General features: G+C 43.5%; 1 protein-coding gene across 1 annotated transcript in view; it reads right to left on the bottom strand.

Moving 5' to 3' along the window:
• The window catches only part of CA10 (carbonic anhydrase 10), a 495,353-nt gene that overhangs the window by 390,582 nt on the left and 77,594 nt on the right, over positions 1–27,177 (bottom strand). The window contains exon 2 of the mRNA XM_080826757.1: positions 21,176–21,250. Coding sequence (XP_080682883.1) covers positions 21,176–21,250 — 75 coding nt within the window. The remainder of the gene's footprint in view (positions 1–21,175; positions 21,251–27,177) is intronic.

The following is a 27,177-nucleotide window of genomic DNA, read 5'->3' as shown; positions in this document are numbered from 1 at the left end:
AGCCTAAATCTGGCAACAACTCAGATGTCCTTCAGTAAGTGCATGTGGGATATTAGTATAGAATAAACCACTCTTCGGCAACATAAAGAAATGAGCTACCAATACAGTCAACAATGATGAACCTTACATCATGCTAAAGGAAAGAAACCATGCACAAAAGACTCTCTATATACCTACAATCTACAGTTCCATCAATAACCTACAATCTATAGTTCCATCAACATGAGCCTCTAGAAAAATGTAAAATTATATTGATAGAAAGCTCCCAGTGGGGCATCTGAGTGGCTCAGTTGGTTAAGCAACTGCCTTGGGCTCCGGTCACGATCCCAGAGTCCCAGGATCAAGTCACGCATCAGGTTCCCAGCTCCACAGGGAATCTGCTTCTCCCTCTGACCATCTCCCCTCTCATGCTCTCTCCTCTCTCCCTCTCTCTCAAATAAATAAATAAAATCTTTGGGGAAAAAAAAGCAAGCAAGCAAGCAAGCAAGCTAGCTGACCAGTGGTCATCAGGGACCAAGAGGTAGGAGGAATGAATCAGCCAATGACAAAGGTATCCAAGGAAAATTTTGGGATGATAAAAATGTTATACATCAAGATAGTGGTATTAGTTACAGGGCTGTATACATTTGCCAAAACTCATGGAATTATACATTTAAAATCAGAAATTTTTACTATAAAATTATATCTCAATAAAACAGATTTTAAAAAGACTATGAGATTTTCAAAGTCCTGAATTTCACATAGCATTTCTAAAAACAAACAAACAAACAAACAAAAAACCTCAACACCACCTCCTTTCCCACAATTCTTCTGTTAGAATAAAAGCTGTATTTTTAGTAAGCTTTTACCATAAAAGTAATGTCTGCTAATTTTTAAGCAATTAGAAAAATACAGAAATATAAAGAAAAGAAATAACCCCATCAACCAGAGATGTACATGTTTTTTCATTCTGCCATTTTTCCTTCCAGGGTTTTGCTTATACAGTTATGACAGAGTATAAAAAATTGAATGATACTATATATTTGATTTAATATCTTGCTTTTATTACAAAAACTATAAAGTTAAAACTTAATATACAGTGTTTCTTTTCCTGGTCAAAATATGTAGTTCATAAGTGTTGATTATTAAAAATAAATTCCAGTTAGAAAATATGTCTTATGGTTAAAAAAATAAATACTGTGTTAATAAAATGAAAGCCTGAAGAAGTTCCATTTATTCTTATTTGGATGAAAATAAATGAGTTTTCAGTTCTTGGTTCCCATTTATAAACTGATATCCCCACCCCACCCCACCCCACCCCCCAAAATCCCTTTTTAACAATTTTGTTTCTTTTCCTGAAGCATCTGAGAGGCCATTTGCTGAGAGGCAAACTGTGAGGCGGGGGTTGGGGGGGGTTGGGGGAGCAGTCTTGCACAGAGTTCATCCAGTCTGCGAATGGCTTAACTGGGGAGCCAGCCACTTGGCATCCCTGGTTTTAGTATTTATTTGGGAAACACATGGAATAAATCACTGCATGCTGTGAATGCATCTGGGAAACAGAATCATTCCACAGGAAAGCCAGGCAGAGGGGCTGTGCTCTTCAGGTATGAATCAGACAGGGAAAAGCAGCCAAGAGGGAAAGGTTGCATCTGGTTATGGACTACTGTGACACTTTAAAGCACCAACTGTTGGCCAAGCACAGTGCACGCATTCTAGACGGTGGTGGAAAGATACAGACAACCTGCTTTCTGAGACTTGACAATCTGCATGCATAAGTTCCCATAATATTTAGAACCCAGTGACTGCTATAAAAGGAACAGGGATGTTTAAGGGTTTGGAAGAGAATCTGATCAGTTCCTGCTGGAAATTATGGAATGGTGAAGGGAGGACGAGAATACTGGGGGATGAGTCAGATTCCAACCAGCAGGAGCAAGAACCTCCGGGGTGTGCTAGAGTAGGAAGAGAGATTCTAAATATGCTGGAAGGCATGACAAAGTTGCTAAACCAAGAAAACCTAGGGTGGACTCAGGGAATAGATAATTAGTCCTGGCTGAAAGCCGTAGGTCCATGCTGGGGAATTGTGATGGATGAGCTTTGAAATTGAGGCCAGATTACAGGTGCCTTTGGATACTGGGAGAGGCATGTAAACTTGATTCTGTAAGAAATGCGACGTCACCGAAGGTTTTTGATCTAGGAAATAGTAGTCTGTGGTTGTGCTTTGGTTAATCTGGTTGCAACAGGAGAAAGCGATAGGAGCAGGAAAAAATTCAAAACCACTGAGGAGTTTATCATGATATTCTTTTTTTTTAAATTTTTTTTTAAATTTCTTCTCAGTGTTCCAGAATTCATTGTTTATGCACCACTCCCAGTGCTCCATGCAATACGTGCCCTCCATAATACCCACCACCAGGCTCACCCAACCCCCTACCCCCCACCCCTCTAAAACCCTCGGATTGTTTCTCAGAGTCCAGAGTCTCTCATGGTTCGTCTCTCCCTCCTATTTCCCCCAACTCACTTCTCCTCTCCATCTCTCTTAAAGTCTGAAATTCAAATGATACAAGAAATATAATGAAATGACAGATGTAAATTATTTTTGGAGTTAAAAGCTATGGGTTTAGGCAATAGAGGGATTTAAAGGGGGAAGAGTTAGAAAGAATCAAGGTCTCCAAATCCAACATATATCCATTCCCACCTCCCACACTCACGGATGACCAGGTCTCACCAAATGCAGGCGAGACAGCAGGGTGCTAAGAGGCACCATGGAACAGTACCTGAAGAGGATAATTCTAGACGTAGTCTGCCTGGGTTTGAGACCTGGCCCTGTCATCTACTAGCGGTATGACCTTGAGTACGATGCTAAACTTCTACACGCTTCCATTTCTTTATTTGCAAAATGGAGATAATAACCATCACCACTTCGTGGGACGGTTGTGAGGAATGAATGAGTTAACATTTGCAAAGTTCATTTCCAAAAGAACATTTGGAATCACGCCTGGCACAAAGTAAGTGTGGCATAAATGTTTGTTAAGACATACAAATGCTCATGTACTCCTACACGAATGTGAGTTGTCATAGAAGGTGAAACCGCTTCCACGGCTGCCCATCTCCTGAAAGGCTGGCTTTTCTCCATGTCTAATCTCCTGTCTGTGAGCTCTATTTTGTCTTTAGGCAGTCTCATTCACTCCATGGCTTTTAAATACCATTTGTATGTTGGCAGGAGGCAAACGCATATTTCCCCTCAGACATCTCTTGCCAACGTGTTGCCTCCTCTTGAGTGTTTCGTGAGCGTGTAAGAATTAGCATGGCTGAAACAGAACACTGGATTCTCTCCACTCCAGACCTGCCTCTCCCACGGTTCACCAGCTCAGATGATGGCTCCACCATTCACCAGATCATTCAAACTAAAAATTTAAGATTCATGCTCCATGACTCTCTTCCCATCCAGTCCATCAGAATGTCCTGTCCACACTACCTTCAGAATGTTCCCAGAATCAGTACAGTCACCTGTGCCTTCACTCCTGCCTCTGCAGTTTCTAGCCACCATGACTTTGCACCTGCCATTTTGCAAGACTTTCCCTAAGTCCAGTCTTGCTCTCTTCTAGTCTACTCTCCCCACAGTAGTTAAAAAGATTAAAACAAAATATATCATTCACGCAGCTCCTCTGTTTAATACTCTACTTGCTTACTACTAAGTAAAGACTTACTTATTTGAAGACTTCATTTATTTATTTGAGAGAGAGCGCACAAGCAGAGAAAGGGACAGAGGGAGAAGCAGACTCCCCACTGAGCAGGGAGCCTGACACAGGGACTCGATCCCAGGAACCCAGGATCATGACCTGAGCTGAAGGCAAATGCTTAATGGACGAAGCCACCCAGGAACCCCCTGAATAAAGACTGAAATTTCAGTTCCTTAAATGGCCTATGAGCCTCTTATTCTCAGTTTCTATTATTTTTTTATGTTGCTCTGTACTTCAGTCCCGTCACTGGATTTCTCTACCAAGCTCCAATGTGCCGAACTCTTTGCAACCTCGAGGACTTCCAATGTTCATGTTCCATCTTGTTGTGACCTTCTTATCTTGCTGGTTTGCTGGCCAAATTCTACTCACCCTTCAAGGCTCCCCTAAAATGACATTTGCCCAATAAGGCCTTCTCACCCTTATTTCCTTTGTGGACTATACCATACTTTGTAAAGATGTATTTTCATCATGTACTTATTGGATTGGTATATCTTTCTCCCTCACTATTATAAGCTCTGAGAGGGCAAGGCCATATTCATATGTTTACTCCTATATACCCAGCCCCCTTCCAGTGCCTAAACAGAAATGTAGTTTCAACAGGAAGGAGGGATGGAAGGAGGCAAGGAAAGAAGAAAGAAAGAAAAGCATTTACCAACATTGACCAATGGCCATTAACTTTTGCTTCTCTGAAACGGGGAACCATTCAAATAATGGGAGAACTGGACAGGAAGAACTAGTTTGGCAGGTAACAAGGACTTATCCCAGTTTTGGCTCATTATCATTTGGGGCCTGTGTCTTTATATAATTACAGAAAAGGCATTAGAAAAGGGATAAATATATAACAACTCCAATCAAAATGAACAAGTACCATTTGCAGGGCCAGGAATCAGGAGTTTTCTGAAGATATCAAGCAGATAAGGAAGGATAAATAACTAAGAGAGAGAATAAACTCCTCGCAAAGGTAACAGTCCTCCTTTCTACCTTTTCACTGGCTTCCTGGAGAAAGGCCAAGCCTCAAAGGGATAGGAAGCAGGAGCTGGCCAAATACAGGGCCAGGATTAGAGTATGGCCTGTGGAAGGGTTCAACTGTTTTGGCTGCTCTTCCTCTGCCTTTGTGTTAAGGTTGGTAATGGCATTTGCTCCTGTGCTGAAGCCATGAGAAGAAGGCCCCTCCAGGGAAGCAAACATCAACTGTGTGTGTGGGGGGGGGGCCGGTTAGTGGCGGCAGTGGGGGTCCTCCCAGCATGTACCTGGGGTCAGACAGAGAAGCTGAGCAAACTTAAGTTACCTTCAGAACCACAGAGCCGGTACAGAGATGAAACATATGAGGGCCAACTCTGTAATAGCATAAGCTATAATGACACGCACCATGCCCTTCAGAAGTGCTTCCTGGGGCACCTGGGTGGCTCAGTCAGTTAAGCAAGTGACTCTTGGCTTTGGCTCAGGTCATGATCTCAGGGTCCTGGGATCAAGCCCCATGTCAGGTTCCACACTCAGTGGGGAGTCTGCTTGAGATTCTCTCCCTCTGCCCCTCCCCTACTCTCTCTCACTCTTTCTCTCTCTCTTTAAAAGTAAATAAATAAATTAAAAAAAAAAAAAGAAAAGAAAGAAAGAAAAAGAAAAGTTTCCTGACTTTGGAGGCTGAGATTCACCAGCTTGTCATTTCATCAACTCTTCCTCTACCTCAAAGAAAGGAGGGCCCATCAGCATCTTCCATTTTGACCCCCTCATTCAAGGTTAGAAACTTATCATAGCAACCGGTGGGCATAACTACTGAGAAAACCACACCACTTTCCAATACTAAACTACTCAGTCCTTTGTTTAAAACATGAACACAGTGCCAACGATCACCAGGCATTTGAGGGAAGTCAACAATATGAAAGAGAAGAACCATGATTAACAAAGAGAAAGTACTGACGAGAGAAGAAAATGTGAAAAAAAATCTCATCAGTATCCTTCTAGGGACTTAGGCAGATAATGGATCCATAAAATAAAATCTTCATGAAAAAAGATAAACTGAAAAATAGAAATCGTTTCTAGAAATTAAAAAGTGATTGCCAAATTTCAAAGTTAATGAAAGTCCTGTATAAAAGAACAGACACTGCTGAAGGCCAAGGTGAACCACTGAAAGGTAAGTAAAGGAAACATCCCAGAGCTTAAAATAAAAAGAGAATGATATGAGGAGAGCAAGCAAAGGATGCAGAAATTGTGCATGGAAAGAAAAGAAAGGCCTTGAAATTAGATCCATATGTTCCCAAACCTGTCCAGAATGTAAGAGCAGAGGGAACAGATGGCAGAAGGTAATCAAAGAAATAATAGAAGAAAATTTCCCTAAAATAAGAAGTGACTTGAATACTAGTTCATTTAGCCAATTAGATTCAGGGAGCTCTTTTTGGCAGGCACTCTTCTTAGCATTCATAGACCTGGGAACAAAACAGAAACAAAACAAAACAAAACAAACAAATAAACAAAAACCTCTGCTCTGTTAGAACCTGGATTGCAGCATGCAGAGTGCAAATAATGAAAAAAAAAAAACGTAACCGTGTCTTTAACTATATCCCATGACATTTCTGAACTTCAAGAATAAAGATAATGTCCTAAAAGCCAGTAGCAGCTGGGGTTGTTAGGAGACATTTATCTACAAAAGCACCAGACTTCTCATCTTGGACACCATTTGCAAGTTGACAGGAGAGTAATACCTAGAAAGAGCCAAAGGAAGGTGCTTTTGAAACTAAAATTCTATTACCAAAGAAACTATCACTCAAGGGTCAGGGCAAAAGAAAGACTTTTTATTGGACATCTGAGGACCCAGAATACTGATCACTCTTACACATTTATTGCCCCCCCTCAAAAAGAGCAAAACCTAAAATGGAGTTCAGAAAACTATAAAGTAAATTCAAAAGTATGTCACAAGATATGAAAAGAGTAGAAATAACCCATGAAGTAAAACTCAGACAAACAAAACAAAAGCCAGTGTGATAGCTGAGCAACATAGAACGTAATCAGTCTGAGTTAGAACAGAATATTAAACAGAACCAAGGAGGATGTCCTCAAGAAAAAGTAGCTGCAACCACAAAATGCATCAATGAAAATCAGTAAGTATATAATATATTGTTATACTGGTATATTATACCAGTTATTATACCATGGCATGTTAAATAATGTTATGATAATATGATGTGTTATTTATATATTTTCATCCCAATGAGATGAAGGCAGAATTTCTTCTGATCATCCCGGGTGATATTTTCCCAAGGAAACAAATGCGAGAAAGGGGTGATCTAAATATGAAACATTCTAGAAGGAGGCATGATTCTGGGCAGCTGCTGCGGTGTTAGAACACTCTGGGGGAGGAAAAAAAGAAAACAAAAATCTGCTTTCCAGGAGTAAGGCAGAGAGTCCGAAATAAAATATAATAGAGTATAGAACTGATTTTATATGAAATGCTGGTGCTTAAAAGATGAGCCGGGAGAGCTGTTCAAAAGCTTGGACGATGAGGATGTCACTGAGAAGAGGCTGGAACCAGGGCTAGAGATGTCGGAGCTGTTCGCATGAAGCAGGCGGCCACCAAGGCCATGAGAAGAGTGAAAAGGGCCAAGAAAGAGGCTCAGGAACACCATTCATGGACAAAGGATGGATATGGAAGGTTGCAAAGGAGCCCTCCGATCTAGAAGCTGTCGATACAGCAATGTGCACTCTTCCAGAAAGAAGAATCATTGGTGACCCGAGCCCGGGCTGAAAAGGAGCCAATGGTATGGCACTTGGCAGGAACTGGTGACCCAGTTCTGGTCCGTGAGGGGAGAAGACAGCTTACCGGGTAAAGTAGAGATAGAATGCAAAAATCATCACAGCTGCCATGGGGTCCAGTCATAAGGAGGCATGGCGTCCACTGGGAGAGAAAGGAGTCGTGTCCCCCATCCGCTCCCCCCTTCCAGTCCTTATCACCACACTGGGACCCTGCCCCCCAGGCTGGGGTCAAGGAAAGGGAGTTGTCCCCCTCCTGCTGCCAAATCTTCAAAGAGCACCCAGCAGGCACTGGATACTTGCTGCATAAAAGCCTTTGCTGCATAGTTTATCTTTTGGGGAATGTTGCCGAATGTTATAGTCTGTAACAAAGTCCACAGGCACCTCCCTGTCATCCTTTGGCGGGTTTGCGAAGAAGAATTCCTGGTTGGGGTTATAGTCTTGCTGCCTTTGATTATCTTCCGCCTGACAAAGAGGTATAACCTGAGGGTGAAGCAGCCGGCTGTGTATTCTGTAAACAATCCCATTATCACACAACAACTCAATGAGCAGTATTTACCCTTACAAGGTACCTCTCAACAACTCACTGAGCTGCTTTTCAACAAAGCTGTTACCTGTGGCTTGTGATGGTAACCCAGGCACGTCTTTCCAATGGGAGGCACTGCCAAGAGAGGGAGGGAGTGGATTTTCAGCTGGCTGGGATGGCCAACACCATGCATGGGAACCCAGTTAGCGTCACTCAAAGAAACCATGTGTTTCGTGCCAGAAGGCAGCCACGAGCTCCACTTTGGGGTTGTTTATTCAGAAAATGTCCAGTTAATGGGGCACCTGGGTGGCTCAGTGGACTAAGCCTCTGCCTTCAGCTCTGGTCATGGTCTCAGGGTCCTAGGATCGAGCCCCACATCAGGTTCTTGGCTCAACTGGGAGCCTGCTTCCCCCTCTCTGCCTGCTTGTGAGCTCTCTCTCTCTCTCTGTCTGACAAATAAATTTAAAAAAAAGAAAAGAAAATGTCAAGTTACTGAACCTAAGGCTGTATACAGGGTCAAACCTAAAGCATGTGACTAAAGAGCTTATTTTTTTTTTAACTACCCCCTCCTCTGCACAACACAATTATCCTCAGGTACGACTATGTTAATTAATAACAGTATTTCTTTTCTGTAGTTTTAAAACACACAATCAAAAAAATTTCAGCAGCAAAAGCATTATTCAGATTCACTAAAACATTTCATGTCTGAACTGAAAACTGCACTGACCCAACGAAAATATTATCCCTTGCAGTTCCCATTCTGCCTCAGTGTTTTAAATTTCAAGTACAAACAAAATCTCCAAGTAGTCACACAGAATGACGTAGGTGAAGTAATTCACAGTCTGCTTCTTTGTGTTTACAATCACAGCACTGTTGCTGTGCATTTTGAACAAACTGTTTAAATTCAGGAATATGTAGTACTCCGGGGATTGGAGGCAGGGACTGCCCTACCTACCGTGAACTCCACACATTCAGGACTGTCCTCTAGGAACAAACATACAGAGCTGTGTCCCTGCGTGTCAGAAGCTAACTGAGCGACCGAGGGTTCCTCCAATTACCGTCTGTGTAGGATACAGGGCTCATTCAAAGACAAGTAACCAAGATGTGCCAACTGGAAGATTATATACGTATTATTAACACATAACAACAACCCCAGGAATTGTCTAGAGCTTAGACCAACAAACTACTTTTTCAGGAGCCTGAAATAGGCACAGGCATTTGTAGAATTTCATCACAGTCATTTGTAGTATTTCCAGCACATGAGGATAATAAGAAGCAGATCAAACTTTCAGGGGATTTCATCATTTGCTAATTCAATTCTCCAGAGAGAGTGCACCCCTTCCTGACTGCCCCCAGTGTGGAACACTGCCATAGAGCCTCCCTTGGTATATTTCCAACTGGATAAGTCCTGAAGTTCCATAAGTATTTCCTCTTTTTTTTTTTTTTAAAGATTTTATTTATTTGAGAGAGAGGAAGAGAGAGCATGAGCATGAGTGGGGTTGGTGTGGGGAGCAGAGAGGAGGGAGAAGCAGGCTCCCAACTGAGCAGGGAGCCCCACACGGGGCTCAATCCCAGGACCCCCAGATCATGACCTGAGCCGAAGACAGATGCTTAACCAATTGAGCCACCCAGGCACCCCCCTCCAGAAGTATTTCCAAAGTGGTTGATTGGCTAGAGCCACCTGTGCTGACGGGACCAGGACCCCGCATGTGGCACCAGGAAAGACATGTGCCTCTGAGAAGGCTTGGAGCGAGAGCGATGCTTCATATTGGTTGGCTGCAACCTGGCCATCCTTGCAGTGGAGTATATGTACAAGCTTCAAATGTGCTTGTGTCCAAGTTGTTTCTTTTTGCACAATCGGTGACCGTTAACCTATCTTCAAAAGGCTTACCATGCCTTCCTGGATTAGAAGGATGTATTAGGAACTCGGAATAGTAGTACAACCAATCAGGGCCCTTCCTTGCCAGCTTAAATAGCCCAGTGCAAAATTACGGTAACAAAAAGAGCAATACCTTTGTAGTCTTTCAGAGTCGACAAGGCACGTCTAGGTCTAATGCAGACGGTGGTCCCTTGTTACCTGTGGTTTCGTTTTCTGGGTTTCCGTTACCTGTGCTCAACTGTGGTTGTCTCCACATGGTCCACCTTCCGGCTTATCACCAGAAGGTCCCTACTAGCCTAACCCTACATCCCATGCCCACGTCATTCTCACTCCACCTGACCACATACACATTCTATTGTCTCACATCGTCACAAGAACAAGGATGAGCACAGCACAGGAAGATATTTAGAGAGAGAGACCACAGCTGCCTAAGTCCTATTATAACATACTGTTACAATTCTTGTATTATTAGTTATTGCCAAGAATTTCTTGCTGTGCCTAATTTATAAATTAAACTTTATCACAGATATATATATATATATATGTAGGCAAAAAGATGGTAGATACAGGGTTCAGTATATTCTGCGTTCGAGGCACCCACGGGGGGTCTAGGATCTCGCATCTTCTACAGATAGGGGGCAATTACTACCATTTTATTTTTAAAGAAATATTGGAGACAGAGGTTTCATTGTCCTAATTTTACAAGTGAGTAAGCTCACGCTCTAAGAAGTCAGGCTATTTCTAAGCATCACGCAGCTGGTACACAATGGGGCGGGACACAGAGCCTGATCTTCAGAGTCCAGGGCACTTTCCATGACACAGCTTTCAAGTATGGTCCTAACCGGGGCTGTCATACAAGAGATGCTTGCAAGAAGTTTACGATCTGTTACTTAGTAGTAGGTCAGATTCCATTATGTTTCATCCACCAGCAGTGCCCTTTTCCATCTTGTCGACCTGACATACTCTTCCATTATCTTTGAAGACCCTATGTCAAGAGATGTCTTCATCTGCAAAGCCGCCTCTGACCTGAAGGCAGAGCTCATTGTTTGTTCGTTTTTTTTTTTTTTAAGATTTTATTTATTTATTTGACAGAGAGATCACAAGTAAGCAGAAGGCAGGCAGAGAGAGAGGAGGAAGCAGGTTCCCTGCTGAGCAGAGAGCCTGATGTGGGACTCAATCCCAGGATCATGACCCAAGCTGAAGGCAGAGGCTTTAACCCACTGAGCCTCCCAGGCGCCCCGAAGGCACAGCTCATGGTAACTTTCTCCTTTGTCTCTCCACTCAGGTTTCACATCCTCTACCAGGCTAAACTGTAACCTCCTGTTTGCAATCTGCCTCTAAACTTGTCTGTGAGCTCCTTAAGATTGAGAGCATTATTCTTATTTGTATCCCCAGTGTCTAGCTGGGTGTCTGGCATCTTTCAGGCTCAGAGTAAATTTTAATCTCTATACATCCCAATTTCTGAGAAAAAAATCTAACTAAAGGTATTTATAATTAAGGGTGAGTCCCTGTGGCATCACCTTGCTATACTGAGAAGAATACAAGCATTAAGTTCTATTTGCTTTCACATAGAAACCAGAGATCAGAAATCTAGAGACACACTTACATCACTGACTCCATTTCCAAATACTGACACTGAGAACATAATAAAATTATCCTGTGAATGAAATCAATATTCTATTTCTTAATGCTACTAAATATATCTCTCAAACCAATCTTATATCACATTAGTAAACGTTCAGAGAATATTGGAGCCAGGATGGGTCTTTGAAAATAACGCAGCTCAAGGCGTTGGTTTTATACAGAAGGAAATCAAAAGCCTGATATATTAAATGACTGGCCCGAGATTACACATTTGGTTAGTGGATAAGCCAAGCCAGTGAGCACTTTGCCATGTCCCTTGCTGCTTCCATAACCCAAACAAGAAGATTGGTAACAACAGAAGTGAAGTTTGGGGCAGCGTACTGGTGTGCTTTCTCACCCACTCCCCGCTCAAGTGAAGGAAACAGATAAAAGAACTTATACAGTAAGGACTGATTGCCTCCAAGAGCAGAGGGTTATTCCCTTGACCAAATAATATGCAACAGGACTCTGTAAAATACAAGTTTTATGTCTTAGAGAAATTAAAATGAATTCTGCTCTCCAACAGAAAGGTTTGCATACACTTTTGTGGCAAAGAAATTGATGCCATAAAGGGAGATGTCAGGAGGGGCTTGATTTTAGAACATCTATCTTCAGAATTATAATAGATCTGTGCGTTTCGAGCCATTGCTTGTGTAATTGGTTATGACATCAACACAAAACTAATACAGTGACTTTATAGAACACTCATCAAGTGGAGCATATCAAAGGATGCGGGAGGGTAGGAAGGTTTAGGGGCTGTGAGATCCTCTTCCCTTCAAAGGGGGACTGAGAGGGGTTGGGGTGATCATTCAGTGAATGCCTGAGGGGAGAAGGCTTGTGTCCCAGTGTCAACAGAGCCTGTCCACTGAAGGTGGAGGAGGAGCTTGGGAAGATGATGGAAAGCAAACTCTGAGTGTGAGCCAGCGGCCAAAGGGCAAGCTCACCCAATGCAAGGACAAGGATCTGATTAGGGAGAAATATCAGAAGCCAGAGTGTGAGGCCAGAGGATAGAAGGGCCAAGGAGAGAGGGACAAGGGGAAGTGGCTGGAAGAGCAATTTGGGGTGGCATCTGGCTGTTGTCCGCAGGGAGACTCTCCATGCTGTGTCCCCCCGCCCCCCATCTCACTGCTTCTTTCCTGTTTCCACAAAGGAGAACAATTCCACCCTCCAGCAAGTTGCCCAATCCAGAAGCCTGGGAGTCTTGTAGAGAATCCTTCCCTCTCCCTCATACTTGACATTTGTTATAAATCTGGGAGCCCTGGCCGAGAAATCTGAGCGCTGGTGTGGGGGAGGCTAGCACTGGTTATCACCTGAGTGGACTCTTCAGGAAAAGGCAACAAAAACAATATCTAATCTAAAAAATACTATTTGTCACCTCTCAATCTGAAGATTTATTCTAGAACAGTGTCTACTTCATCTTCAAATGGCATCAATTTAGAATGAGCATTTTAGCAGCCTTTTCATTTTAAAGATTTTATTTATTGGGGCACCTGGGTGGTTCAGTTGGTTAAGTGTCTGCTTTCAGCTCAGGTCATGATCTCGGCGTCCTGGGATTAAGCCCCTGTGTCAGGCTCCCTGCTCAGCAGGGAGTCTGCTTCTCCTTCTCCCTCTGTTCCTCCCCCTGCCCGTGCTCGCTCTCAAATACCTAAAATCTTAAAAAAAAAAAAAAAAAAAAAAAAAAAAAAAGTTTTATTTATTTATTTATTTGGGGGGGAAGAGGGGCAAGGGGAGAGAGAATCCCAAGTGGGTTCTCCGCTGAGTGCAAAGCTCTATGCAGGGCTTGATCCCAGGACCCTGAGATCACGACCTGAGCCGAAACCAAGAGTTGGACACTTAACCGACTGAGCCACCCAGGCACCCCCATTTTCGCCCCCTTTTACCATTTCCTATATATGAATGAAGGAGGTGCACAGCTTAGTACACAAGAGAACACCCACACTATTTATCACACAGAGGAATGAAGGCCAGTGTGGTATGCCACATTCCAAGATGGCCTCCAACTTTCTCACCTTCTGGCATACACACCCTCCCTGAGTATGAATCGGCTTTGTGTGTAGGACGGAATTTCACTCCTGTAATTAGGTCACATGGTATGTGAGAGATGAAGGGATTTTGCAGATCTGAATGAGGTTGTCCGTCAGCTGACTTGGAGTTGATCACGGGGAGATTATCCTGGATAGGCCTAACTTTGAAAAGAGAGTCCAGGGGCACCTGGGTGGCTCAGTGGGTTAAAGCCTCTGCCTTCAGCTCAGGTCATGATCCCAGGGTCCTGGGATCGAGCCCCTGCATCGGGCTCAGTGGGAAGCCTGCTTCCCCTCCTCTCTGCCTGCCTCTCTGCCTACTTGTGATCTCTGTCTGTCAAATAAATAAATAGAATCTTTTAAAAAAAAGAGAGAGAGAGAGAGAGTCCAAAACCTCCCAGAAGAGAAGGGAGAGATTCAAAGGGAGACACTTTCCTCTTGGCCTTGAAACGTCAGTCATGTTGTGAACTTGGAGAAGGGACTGCCTATAGGAGCTGAGGGCCTCAGTTCTACAACTGTGAAGAACTGAATTCTGTCTAGGAGTTGTGTGAGGTTGGCCCCGGAGGAGAAGCAAAGAGACGGACTCCTTTTGCAGCTTTACAAGACCCTAAGAAGAGGACCCAGCTAAGCCATACCCGAACTCCCGATCCAAGGAAACTGTGAGACAGTAAATGTGTGTCTACTGAAGGCCCTAGTTGTATGGTAATTTGCTATAAAACAATAGAAAACAAATATAGGCACCATCTACTATAGGGAAGAATGAAGGGAATGCATGACCCCAGGCAGGTCTTCCTACATCACCCACCACCCCACCATCTGCCTGCTTCCCTGCCCAGGAGGACTTCAGGGAGAAAAGAAAGCTCACGTTCCTTACCAATGTCTAAGAGGAGCCTGTCTTAAGTAGGGAAAATTGCCCATTTTAGACAACGCAGGTAATTAGGTATTGGTGCTAAACCACAGGTGGTTGCCCATAGATATAATTACCTGCATCTTCTAACAATCTTAAGGTTTTAAACCTACCCAGCAAGGCATGGGTGGGAATTTGCATGCTGGGAGAAGTGACTGTCCCACACAAACCACTTCTCCTGGATTTTGAAGAACATACCAGAGCATGGTGCAGTGGGCCAAAAATGCCTCCTGAGCCCCGCCTGATCAGAAACGAAGCTTCAAGTTTCTCTATCGATCATTCAGACAGTTAGAAACTCACTCTCATGATCCCTGGTGCCTCTCCAGATCTCGGAGGAAGAGTGAATTGCTTATGGCTTCTTACCGTCCTGTTGTTCCTGGGATCATCATTCAGAGGACTTGGAATTGTGGCCCAAGTACATGGAGGCTCCCGACTGTCTCCAATCTCAAACCACTTTGCTTCTGACACTCTACGTTCTGGCCACAGTGAAGTTTGTTCCATTTTTTATGCGTGTCATGCCCATGCATGCCTCTGAGCCTTTACGCAGGTGCACTCCTCTGCTGGGAACATACCTCGAAGCCTACTGTACATACAGTTGCTCCCAAAACCATTCTATATTCTTAAGTGATGAGAGCCCCGGGAGCGCCTCTTGTAATGAGGCAACTCAAAGTGGGCTCTGGAATGGCCTCTAGATGTGAGCTGGTCGACAGAAAGACCGAGCCATGAATAGAAGCTTGGAATTTTCAGCCTTCTCATTCCCCCCAACTTCCCCAGAATGAGAAGGGGGGGCTACAAAGAGAGTGAGTAATTGATCATGCCCATGTGAGGAAGGCCCCATAAAAATCCCAATAGAGGGGGGTCTGGAAAGCTTCCTGGTTGGTGAACCCACTCATGTACCAGGAGGGTGATACAGCCCAGCTCCACGGGGACAGGAGTTCCTCACCCCATGTATTTCTTCATCTGGCTGTTCATCTGGATCCTTTATCATATTCTTTAGTAAACTGGTAAACGTAAGTATTTCCCTGAGTTCTGAGAGCCACTCTAGCAAATTAATCAAAACAGAAGAAGAGGATATGGGAACCTCTGATTTGTAGCCAAGTCAGGCAGGAGTCATGGGTAACCTGGGGACCTACTATGTGTGATCGGCATCTGAAATGGGCGGGGGGTGGCGGTCTCATGGGACTGAACCCTTAACCTGTGGGATCGGACACTCCCTCCGGGTAGAAAGTGTTCGAATTGAGTTAAATTGAAAGACACTCAGTCTCTCACAGATTGCTGTGTGAGAACAGCTCCACCTATTTGGGGACTGGAAGTGCCAGAAATGAAACCTGCTGCAGGAGGAGCAAAGGAGACACAGGTAGGACACGGGAGGTTCTTCCTCCCTACTCGGAGCCCTACTTCCGGTGGCAGTGCTGGGTTTATTTTGATGCTGATGCTCATGATGATTCACACCTGGCTTCAAGGAGCAACAATTCCTCTGTTCTGATCCAAGCTGATAGAGCAAATGTGGAGCCACTGCTGTATGCAAGGTTTGTGCTATGTCCTGGAGGGGTAGGGGTAAAGGGAGACAAGGTTCCTGCCCCTCGAGGCTAGACCCTCCTCAGAGTCCCCACTGCTCCTGTCTTAGCTCACATCTCCCTCATCCTGAATCTTGCATTAGCCTTCATCCCTCCCTTGGAACTCCAGTGCGTCCAGGGTAAAAACTAAACTGGCAGCTGGTATGGCCTTTGATGCTGGGACTCCTGCTGTCCTCCTCAGCCCTAAGTCCCCCTTGTACTCCTTGCACAGTGAGCCTCTCTCTTCCCAGGCTCCAGGCCTTTGCCCACCTCTCTGCCCTTTCTGAAGCATCATTTCTTCCCTTTCTGCCGTAGCACAATCACACATGGTACCCTTGGGGACCCAGTTTAGGCACTGTATTGGCGGGGAAGCCCTCCATGCTCTCTTAAAGTGGGCAACCCCAGACACCCTCCATGGGAATCCTGGCAATGCTGTCATGTCATGGATAGTTACCTATCTCGCGCTCTCTCACTATCCTCAGCATCTTGGTACCACAGTAGAATGTGCTTTGTGTCTTTTTTTAAAAGATTCATTTATTTATTTTAGAGAGAGTGCACCCATGCATGTGTAGGGGGAGAAGCAGAAGGTGAGGGAGAGAGAAATTTTAGCAGTCTCCACACGGAGCATGGAGCCTGATGCGGGGCCCGATCTCATAACACTGAGACCAAGACCTAAGCTGAAACCAAGAGTTAGCAGCTTAACCAACTGCGCCACCCAGGCGCCCCCTTTGTGTCATTACCCACCAAGGACAAAATTGAAAGGAAGCATCTGGAGAGAGCTTGCTGGATGAGTGAGTTTAAGAGGTCAGGATTAGCACCCTGAGAGCAAGCCTTAGGAGGGGATGATGGAAGAGAGGTTCTCTACCTGCTCTAGGGTTTCATAAAGTTCTAAAAACATATACCCCAAGTGTCTGATTTCAAGTTTTCAAACAGAAGCAAGTCCCTCGACTCCGATGTCCTAGTCTGAAAAGAGAGAAAGTCACCATTCCAAACACAGCCAGCCACGTGAAGCAGGTGTTGGGGCTGAGAGGCCCCTTTTTACTTTGAGCGACTGTCTCTCCCACAAGACTGAAAGAAGTCAGAGGCCATCTCCTTTTTAAAACCCCAGCTCCTAGCATAGTGCCTCCTCTATAGAGAATGCCTGATTTCCCTGTTTTGGATAAACGGAATGTGAAAAGACAGTATTTGGCACAAATTTTTCTGAAATGTGTTAAATGTGTATATTTATGCTAAATGATAAATGTGTTATCTACATGTGTGAAAGAGAGATATACTTTAAATGTCACTAAACAAACCCTATGCCGAATCCTTCAATAACATGATTAACCCAGTTTTGCGGTTTTGTCTCTGGGTTTGTTTTTTGCAGTTTTTGTGGCTTTTTTTGTTTTTGTTTTTGTTTTCCCCCTCACCGTCTTAGTATAGGTGTGTGCCTATACTTGCCTGGATGATTTAAAAAAGAAAAAGAAAGAAAAAAAGCTCCCTGTGAATCCTTGTGCCTCTGATATTCTTTTATTTATTTATTTATTTATTTATTTATTTATTTTATTTATTTGGCAAAGAGAGAGAGCAGCAGAGGGAGAAGCAGAATCCCTGCTGAGCAGGGAGCCTGATGCGGGGCTCGATCCCAGAATCCCGGGATCATGACCTGAGCCAAAGACAGATGTCTAATAGACTGAGCCACCCAGGCGCCCCTCTGATACTCTTATCAAAAGACAGTACATCTCCATTACTATAGCCAGAGCTGACTTTTTATTTTTTTATTTTTTTTAAAGATTTTATTAATTTGACAGAGATCACAAGTAGACAGAAAGGCAGGCAGAGAGAGGGGGGGAAGCAGGCTCCCCGCCAAGCAGAGAGCCTGATGCAGGGCTTGATCCCAGGACCCCCAGATCATGACCTGAGCTGAAGGCAGAGGCTTAACCCACTGGGCCACCCAGGTGCTCCCAGAGCTGACTTTTTAAAATACCCATTTGATTACGTCTCTCCAGAGCTTAGCGAGGTCTTATAATTCCTCTACTCTCAAAGGGAAAGTAACTTCTTGAACACAAAACACAAAGACTCTCATGGCCTGGCCCCTGAGGACATGCTGGCCTCCTCATGCATGACCCCATGGTGCGCCCTGCTCTGTAGACACTCTCCACACCCACCGTGCATTTCCACCCCGCTCCGCCAGTGCTGTTCCCTCCAATATTGTCCACCTTCTCCTCCTTCCCCACTGAGAACACTGAATCTGGGAGAATGCTTTGGGCTGCAAGGGACAGAAAGCCTGACTCAAAACACCTCCAACAGTAGGAGCTCCGTTGTCTCACTTAAGAAAATGAGGCCATTCCATGGTTAATTTAATGCTAAGGAAGCCGCACAAGAACTATATTCATCCCAAGTTTCATCTTCCTCTTTAGATGGTGGGTTCACCCTTGAATCAGAACCGTGAATCAGTCACCTCTTGATATCAACAGCCCCAAGCATGGTGCTCCCCATCGGGGAGGGGGGTGGGGGGCAACTCTACAGGTGCTTTGAACTGACCAAAGGGGGTTATTCTGCTACTAAATCAACCTTGTGCTTGCCATGGCTAGAGAAATCCTCTATTTCTAGGCACCACGAGCTTTGTTGAAATCACAGAATCACAACTGTTATGACAACTTTTTCCTAGATACTCTTGCAAAGAACTTATGAGGCAATAAAACTTGCTCAAATAGTCTGGTCATACAAAGTCCTCTTCTTTGTCACACATCCACCACATGAAGAAAGTCCCGGTGGCAAAGCAAGGAGCACTCTCGACCTTATACTCTGCAATGAGGATAAGAGATAAAGGGTCCACGGTTCGCCCTGAGCACCAGCTCAGAAGAAGGAGGTCATTTGATTGTGTTAGAGGCTCAGGTCCAATTACTTAATTCAAAAATTCTCATGACTCCTCTCTTTAATTTAACAGAGTGGAGTACCCCAAAGTTTAAGAAATGAAATCATCAGATACCAGGCTTCTTTCCCGGGAGCCAAAGGGCTTTGGGACCGTTCAAGGTAGAGGATGATAAAGTCACTTCTCAGTTGGCCACTGCCTAGAGACCAGCTGACTCACCAACCCAAGGAACAATTACTACGCGTCTTCCATGTTCTGCGCATCATGAGAGACCCTCACTTACATTATTAGGTTTCCAGTTAATAGCTCTCTGCCTTTGCCCAAGCAGAAAAGTAGCAAATATCCAATTGTACTGCTATTCATAAAATAATAACAGTAATACCCAGAACGACTGACTTGTACTCACACCATGGGTCAGACGTGACCATAAGCACCTTATCTTGCATTATATAATTTAATCCTCACACAACCTCATAAGGCTGACTGGGTCCTTATCTCCATTTTAACAGATGAATAACTGAGAGGTGGTAGGCAATTTGCGGACAGAGCTACCAGGAGGAAGCCATAGGACCCCCACTCAGCGCCTGGTGTGTCCGACGTGAGAGTCCATACTGCCCGTTTTGTACATATTATCTCCCGTGAAGCTGGAAATGAGGGAAAGTTCAGCTTTTTTTAAATCAACACATAAAAGGAAAAAATAAAACTTTTCCTGCGGCTGTCTCAGAAGCAACAACCAAATCAAAAGTGGGCTTTGGACACGTGTAGAGAAGGGATGTGCCAACGGAGGGGGAAACATCAAAAATAAATGTGGGGCAGGAAAGCAACACTTTGCAGGGTTTATTCAGTATTATCCGTGAGCACTTCAGTCACTACAGAGGATATTCTTAGTTTGGCAAAACTCATGATAACCTCGAGGGAATGCCCTTTGTGGTTCTAATTCCACAATCGCAAAGCATATATGTATGAATGCGGTTTCTGGGACGTCTTGAACATGACAAGCGGATTCCTCAGAAAAACAATGAGCATGCCATCCACTGGCAAGGGATGTCCCCAGCTGTTAAGGATAAAATGCCATGTATCTAGATCCGGCCACATGAATATAGCTTGTGTCAATCAAGCTGTTACAAGGTTATTATTAGAAACCTGATCATTTCTGGGTGAACTAATCAAGACCAGTATCTATGCCCACTGGGCCAAGGAATAAATGTGCCAGAGTAAATTTGTACAGTTAATAATCTTAATTTATGAGGCTATTTGGCAGTCAGCTGGCTTTTTCGTGGGTTACCCACCATACCCTCACCAAGCTGCTCTCCTCCTACCGGAAAGCCCCAAGAGCATGGGTTACTGTTCCACAGTTCAGCTGAGAAAGGGATGCTCAGAGGGGTTTAGTAACTTGCTGTGCTCTGCACAGCTGACATTAGGAACTCCATAGAAGAACCAGAACATAACAGCAGCCAAGGCTCAACCGGGTTGAGCTGGGGACGTGGCTCTTCCCACCTGCCACCAAGCACAAGGATCTCCACTGACAAGGGAAGCTCTCTGTGCTTCGCCCGTAAGTGAGGACTCCATACCGACTCCTCCCATGTGCTGCATTTCTTCCCATCCCACATCTAGGCAGTTAAAAATACTTTGAAATATCTCACCCGCCTTTCCATCCATCCTTCTCCTTAACATTCTTGTTTTTTTCTCTTGCCTCTCTCCCCCACTAAAGTCTGATACAGCAGAAGGGGGAGGGCTGCGATTAAGGTCAGCGTGGTAGGGGGCTACAAGGCCCCTCCAGGCTTCCTTCGACCCTAAAGCCATTGTATGTTTCTGGCTCTAATTTGCCTTCAGTTCTCTCCCCCACCCCCATGGTGACAGCATTCACTCCAGCCGTTATTTTTAGCCCATGCTTGGCCCAATCTGCTAAGTTCTGACCACAGATGCTACTCAAGTGACATCAGTGACAGCATGCATCCCAGCAAGCCTCACTGTCATGGTCAGCCTTTCCAGACTTCCTGTTTCATTAATGTTAAAAAAAAAAAAAAAGGCTCTTTCTTACTTAACAAAATTCCAACAGCGCTTCAACCCTTAGTCCTCCACTGCCCTCCTACTGGCAGAGCCACCTGTAGAGGGGAAGTCCTTGGGATGTAGGCTCCCATGGAGCAAGGGGGTCTTGGTGAAATTGCCACTCTAGAACAAACTGGCCCTTGATGGAAAAGTCTTATATCCACCACGTACAAGAGACACGGCTGCTCCTTGCAATGCCTTCCTCGTCAGGCAGCAAAGGCAAAATTCTGGAAATAATATTATATTTCATTCAAATTTCTTCCTTAAAAAATAAAAGAATATGAATAAATGTGTATTTACCTGGAACAAAGCTTCCCTGGACCACCTCCTTGTACGCCCACCAGCCTTCATGGATTTTTGGTGAATTCTGTTGAGCTGTATGGGGGGAAAAAAGGAGGAGAGACACTGAGAGGCTAGCCGAGGATCCCTGTGTCTTGGCTGTGGAAGAAGAGTGAACATACATACAATAATCTTCTACCCACAAGTTATCCTACAAAATGCAGCAGCCACCCTCTCCTTTTTTCATTTTTCAAATAGATTATTAACCTGTAAATATCCTGTCATCGCGTTTTTATCAAAAAGCACTCAGGAGATTTCTATTCAAGGGAAATAGACAGTAATTCTGTATTTAAGTCTATTTCATTTCCCCTGTCACTTGTCTCTACCTCCAACTCATCTCTTTTCTGCATCTACATAAGCCCATGAGCGCACACACACACGCGTGTACACACACATGAACACACACACACACACACACACATACGCACACATGCACCCTCCACTGGGATTGAGGAAAGGAGGCTGATCCCATCCACAAGCCAGACAAGGGGTGCAGAAACCCTTTAGGAATGGAAAGGGCATTTGCTAAAAGGTTGAGGCTAGAAGAGGGAAGAGCTTTCCTTGGGCCCCTGGAAAATGAAAACAAGAATATGAATCATCATGGTGAGAGTTTTTGCCATCATAGGGAGAAAAAGGGAAAGCCCAAGAAATAGGGACATACATAGCACAGGGATCTGTGAGCTCCTGCAGATGGGACCTCAGGATAATCTTTGACCTTGATGACAGCTGGTGGGCAATGGGGGTGATTCTATTACATGTGGGTATCCGCCCCAAAGTGTTGGAGGCAGACACATTTGTGTGGACGCTTCCGCTACTGAACCACATCCACATGTCACCTGTCAGTCCCACTGGAGGAAAATAAGGTAACTTTTACCATATTTGTTATTCAGCAGGGATATAGCTAATGTTAAACCTTGCTTTGCATTGCATTTCTTTAAATCTTGTTCTTTTTTCGGTCTCCTTCAGACGCATCATTCTCAGTGAGAGAACATGGTCCAAAACAATGCGTTTGAAAGCACAGCTTTGCATAGAGAGAGGATTTGCCAAATTCCTTTAGCTTCCATACAAGTTTCCATTGCTTAGCTCCAAGAGTCTCCCATAGTAGAGGGAAGACATGTTCTGTCTGGGATATTAAGGCCGCTGAGGCTAGCAGTTTTGTGATGAAGAATGGTTTATGACACGGAATGAGTGAAAGAGAAGCCCACTTCTTCTGGATAAGACGGTGGGGTTTGAGGTATTTAGACATAAAAAGAAGAGGGGAAAAGAACCTACTCAAGGTTCTGGAAAGATAATCCTGTTCCAAGGTGCCCAGCACAAGTCTAGGGCTTGCGATGCATCAAAGGACAATGGGTTACCCAGGACCCCATTTCCATGTGGAATGGATAGAGCTCCCGCAGCCCTCGAGGATGATCCTAAAGGCAGCTGAGTGGAAGGCCAGTGATCTGTTCTGGGGCAGCAGGCAAAGGGAGAATTGGCCTCAAAGCAGAGGCTGGAGAGACTCCAGGTATTTGTGGCACTAGGGAAAGACAAGGAGATTTGAAATCAGCTAGGAATTCTTTACACCAGACTGACTTAAGAAACCAGATCAAGAGTTATATGGTTGGAAAGTCTACCAAGTAGACATTTCTCTGGTTCAGAGCAATTCTGATGCTTCCTCTGAGCCTTAATATTGCATAATCCACCCTCCCCTTCCTTCCCAGATCATTGGAGGGTCATCATAGGAGAAAGAGGGGAATGGCAAAGGTTTAGAAATCTTTGAGATCAGATTCTCCTAATGCACTCATACCCTGTGGCCCATTTTTAAAAAAATATTTTATTTATTTATTTTAGACAGAGAGAGAGAGAGAGAGGGGAAAGAGGCAGAGGGAGAGAGAGAATGTCAAGCCAACTGTGCTTAGCATGGAGCCCGATGTGAGGCTCAATCCCAGGACCCTGAAATCATGACTTGAGCTCAAACCAAGAGTTGGGCGCTTAACTGAATGAGCCACCAGGCACCCCTACAGTGACCCATTTTTGAAACAAACATTTTGTAATGCCCACCTTGATAATTAAATAAAACTCACAGGCAGTAGACTCTACAAAAAAACAAACAATCAAAAAACAAAAACCACTCTGATATTTCACTAAACTTCAGCCTAACTCTGCTGGGTATGAAGCATGTCCCAAGTCTGGAAGAGATACACTTATCTGAAAGCCCAAAAGTATTGAACTGTGGACACCACCTAACAGCTTTGCATTAGAGATAAGCCGGGATTGTTTTTCCTTATCAAAGACATGAATTTCTGAGTTTTATCAAAACTCACCAAATTTTACCCAATCAGGATTGTTGACTCTCTTGAACAATTTAAACCATAAATATGACCTTCTTTCTTTATTCTCAGAGGTAGTTGTTGGGAAAGCCACACTCACTTTTTTTCTAATTTTATTTTGTTTAAATTCAATTAATTAACATATCGGTATTATTAGTTTCAGAGGTAGAGTTCAGTGATTCATCAGTCTTTTACAATACCCAGTGCTTCTTAAATCATGTTCCATCTTTACTGCCCATCACCCACTCACCCCATCTGCACCGCCCCCTGCCCCCCAGCAATCCTGTTTGTTTCCTATGATTAAAGTCTCCTATGGTTTGTCTCCCTCTCTGATTTTGTCTTATTTTATTTTTCCCTCCCTTCCCCTATGATCTGTTTTGTTCCTTAAATTCCACATATGAGTGAGATCATATGATAACTGGCTTGATTTATTTCACTTAGCATAATACCCTCTAGTTCCATCCATGTCATTATAAATGGTAAGGTCTCTTTTTTTGATGGAGTAATGGAGTAATACTCCATTGTATAAACATACCACATCTTCTTTATCCATTGATCTGTCGATGGACATCTGGGCTCCTTCCATAGTTTAGCTATTGTGGACATTGCTACTATAAACATTGGGGTGCAGATACCCCTTCAGATCACTATGTTTGTATCTTTTGGGTAAATACCCCGTAGTGCAATTGCTGGGTCATAGGGTAGCTCTATTTTTAACTTTTTCAGGAACCTCCATACTGTTTTCCAGAGTGGCTGCACCACTTTGCATTCCCACCAGCAATGTAAGAGGGTGCCCCTTTCTCTACATCCTCACCAATATTTGTTGTTCCTTGACTTGTTAATTTTAGACATCTGACTGGTGTGAGGTGGCATCCCATTGCACCAAAAACTGTAAGATAGTTAGGAATAAACCCAACCAAAGAGGTAAAGGATCTGTACTCTGGAAACAATAGAACACTTATGAAAGAAATTGAGGAAGACACAAAGAAATGGAAAAATGTTCCATGCTCATGGATTGGAAGAACAAATATTGTTAAAATGTCTATACTACCCAGGACAATATACACACTCAGTGCAATCCCTATCAAAACACCACCAACGTTTTTCAAAGAGCTGGAACAAATAATTCTAAAATTTATATGAAACCAGAAAAGACCTAGAATAGCCGAAGGAATGCTGAAAAAGAGAACCAAGATGGTGGCATCACAATTCCCAACTTCAAGCTCTATTACAAAGCTGTCATCATCAAGACAGTATGGTCCTGGCCCCAAAACAGACACATAGATCAATGGAACAGAATAGAGAGCCCAGAAATGGACCCTGAACTCTATGGTCAACTGATCTTTGACAAAGGAGGAAAGAATGTCCAATGGAAAAAAGATAGTTTCTTCAACAAATGGTCTTGGGGAAACTGGACAGCCACATTCAGAACAAAACTGAACCATTTTCATACACCGTACACAAAGATGAACTCAAAATGGAAGTAAGATCTAAATGTGATACAGGAATCCACCAAAATCCTAGAGGAGAACACAGTCAGCCACCTCTGTGACCCTGGCTGCAGCAACTTCTTGCTAGACACATCTCCAAAGGCAAGAAAAATAAAAGCAAAAATGAACTATTGGGACTTCATCAAAATAAAAAGCTTTTGCACAGCAAAGGAAACAGTCAACAAAACCAAAAAATAACTGACAAAATGGGAGAAGATGTTTGCAAATGTCTTATCAGATAAAGGGCTAGTGTCCAAAGTCTACAAGGAACTTATCAAACTCAACACCCACCAAGAATTAATCCAGTGAAGAGATGGGCAGAACACATGAACAGACATTTCTCCAAAGAAGACATCCAGATGGCCAACAGACACATGAAAAAGTGCTCCGCATCACTCAGCACCAGGGAAATACAAATCAAAACCACAATGAGAAGCCACACTCTTGTGTATATCTCATCATTACAAGTGAGGATCTTCACAGTACTCAAAAATTTGTTTTACATTAAATATTTTACCAAGTTGTTTTACAAAAATTTTTGTTGATAGTAATTACACAGATCCATTTCCAACAATTAACACAGTACTTTAGCTATAAAGTAAATAAGAAATAAAAGAAATGTAATTCATAATAATACATATTTCAGTGTGTTTGCTTGAGCTTGATGCCTTCGAACAGAGACTGGCAAATTATCATCCACTAGCCAAAAATGGCCCACTGACTGTTTCTGTACCACTCAAAAGCTAAGAAGTCTTCGCATTTTCAAGTAGTCAAAAACAAATAAAAAAGAATGTCTTGTTACATGTGAAAATTATATCAAATGGAAATTTCAATGTCTATAAAGTTCTATTGAAACACAGCCATGTCCACTTCTTCGCATATTGCCTATGGTGGCTTTCTCACTACAATGGCAGAGTTGAATAATTGTGACAGAGACCAACTGGCCTGCCAAATTTAAAATATTTCCTATGTGGCTCTCCAAAAAAAAATTTGTGACTGTTAATTTATGAACTTAATTTCAAAAAACAATCAAGAGACTGTAATTCTTTAGCTGTAATATAAAGGATAAATGTATAATTTGTAATAAAATATATTTCAATTTGTAAATACTTGGTTATGATACTCCAGAAGAATGAAGAAGTTGAATATCTGATTGAAACAGGTACCAATAATACAGTTGGTGGGGGGCGGTGGGTGCCTGGGTGGCTCAGTCAGTTCAGCGTCCAACTCTTGATTTCGACTCAGGTCATGATCTCAGGGTCCTGGGCTTGGGCCAGCGTTGGGCTCTGCGCTCGAAATTCTCTCCCTTTCCCTCTCCCCTGCCTAGTCCCCCGCCTCTCTCTCACTCTCGCTCTCAAATAAATAAATAAACCTTAAGAAATAATAACATAGTTGTACTCTATTGGAGAGGCCACAATCCACAAGTGGCATTGCTCTCAGTGGTGGGATTTTCCAAAATACAGAACAGCTCTTGACGAAGTTCAGAACAAAATGAAGTACCATCTTCCCTTGATATACACAGTATTTGCATTGCTGGAGAAGAGGATATACTGAAACTATGTAAGGGATACTTTGTGTTCATATGCAAAAGGGAGTTTATATGCTCAGATAAATAAAAGTTTACACTCACCTGAATGTTGGCTGGGACATAGGACAATGTATCACTGTTCAAAACTGTCAAACACATTGTAGAGCATGTTCTCAGCCTGCCCTGACCCAGTTGGTGTTAAATGCAGTACCTTTCATTCAAACAATGTCACAAGGATGCCTGGGTGGCTCAGTCGGTTAAGCATCTGCCTTTGGTTCAGGTCATGATCCCAAGGTCCTGGGATCGAGCCCCACATCAGGTTTCCTGATTGGCATGGAGTCTGCTTCCCCCTCCCCCTGCCCTTCTCTCTTACTCTCCCTCTCCCTCTCTCTCTCTCTCCCTCTCTCAAATAAATAAATACAATCTTAAAAAAATTAGAATAAAACAATCTCACGCTGCCCCTCTTGTCAACCACTGACCTAATGAGATTATTTATGGCACTATTTATCTATGATAAATGAGGATAAAGCATCATGTTGAACACTAATCAGAGGATGAGGCACATTTCCCTATATATCTAAATTGTAGTGTCAAATCCACATGCCACCGCATTACATATTTCAATATTTTTTTCTT

This window comes from Martes martes (assembly GCF_963455335.1).
Source record: "Martes martes genome assembly, chromosome: 16".
Taxonomy (NCBI): Eukaryota; Metazoa; Chordata; class Mammalia; order Carnivora; family Mustelidae; genus Martes; species Martes martes.
This window is presented reverse-complemented; position numbering and strand designations above follow the sequence as displayed.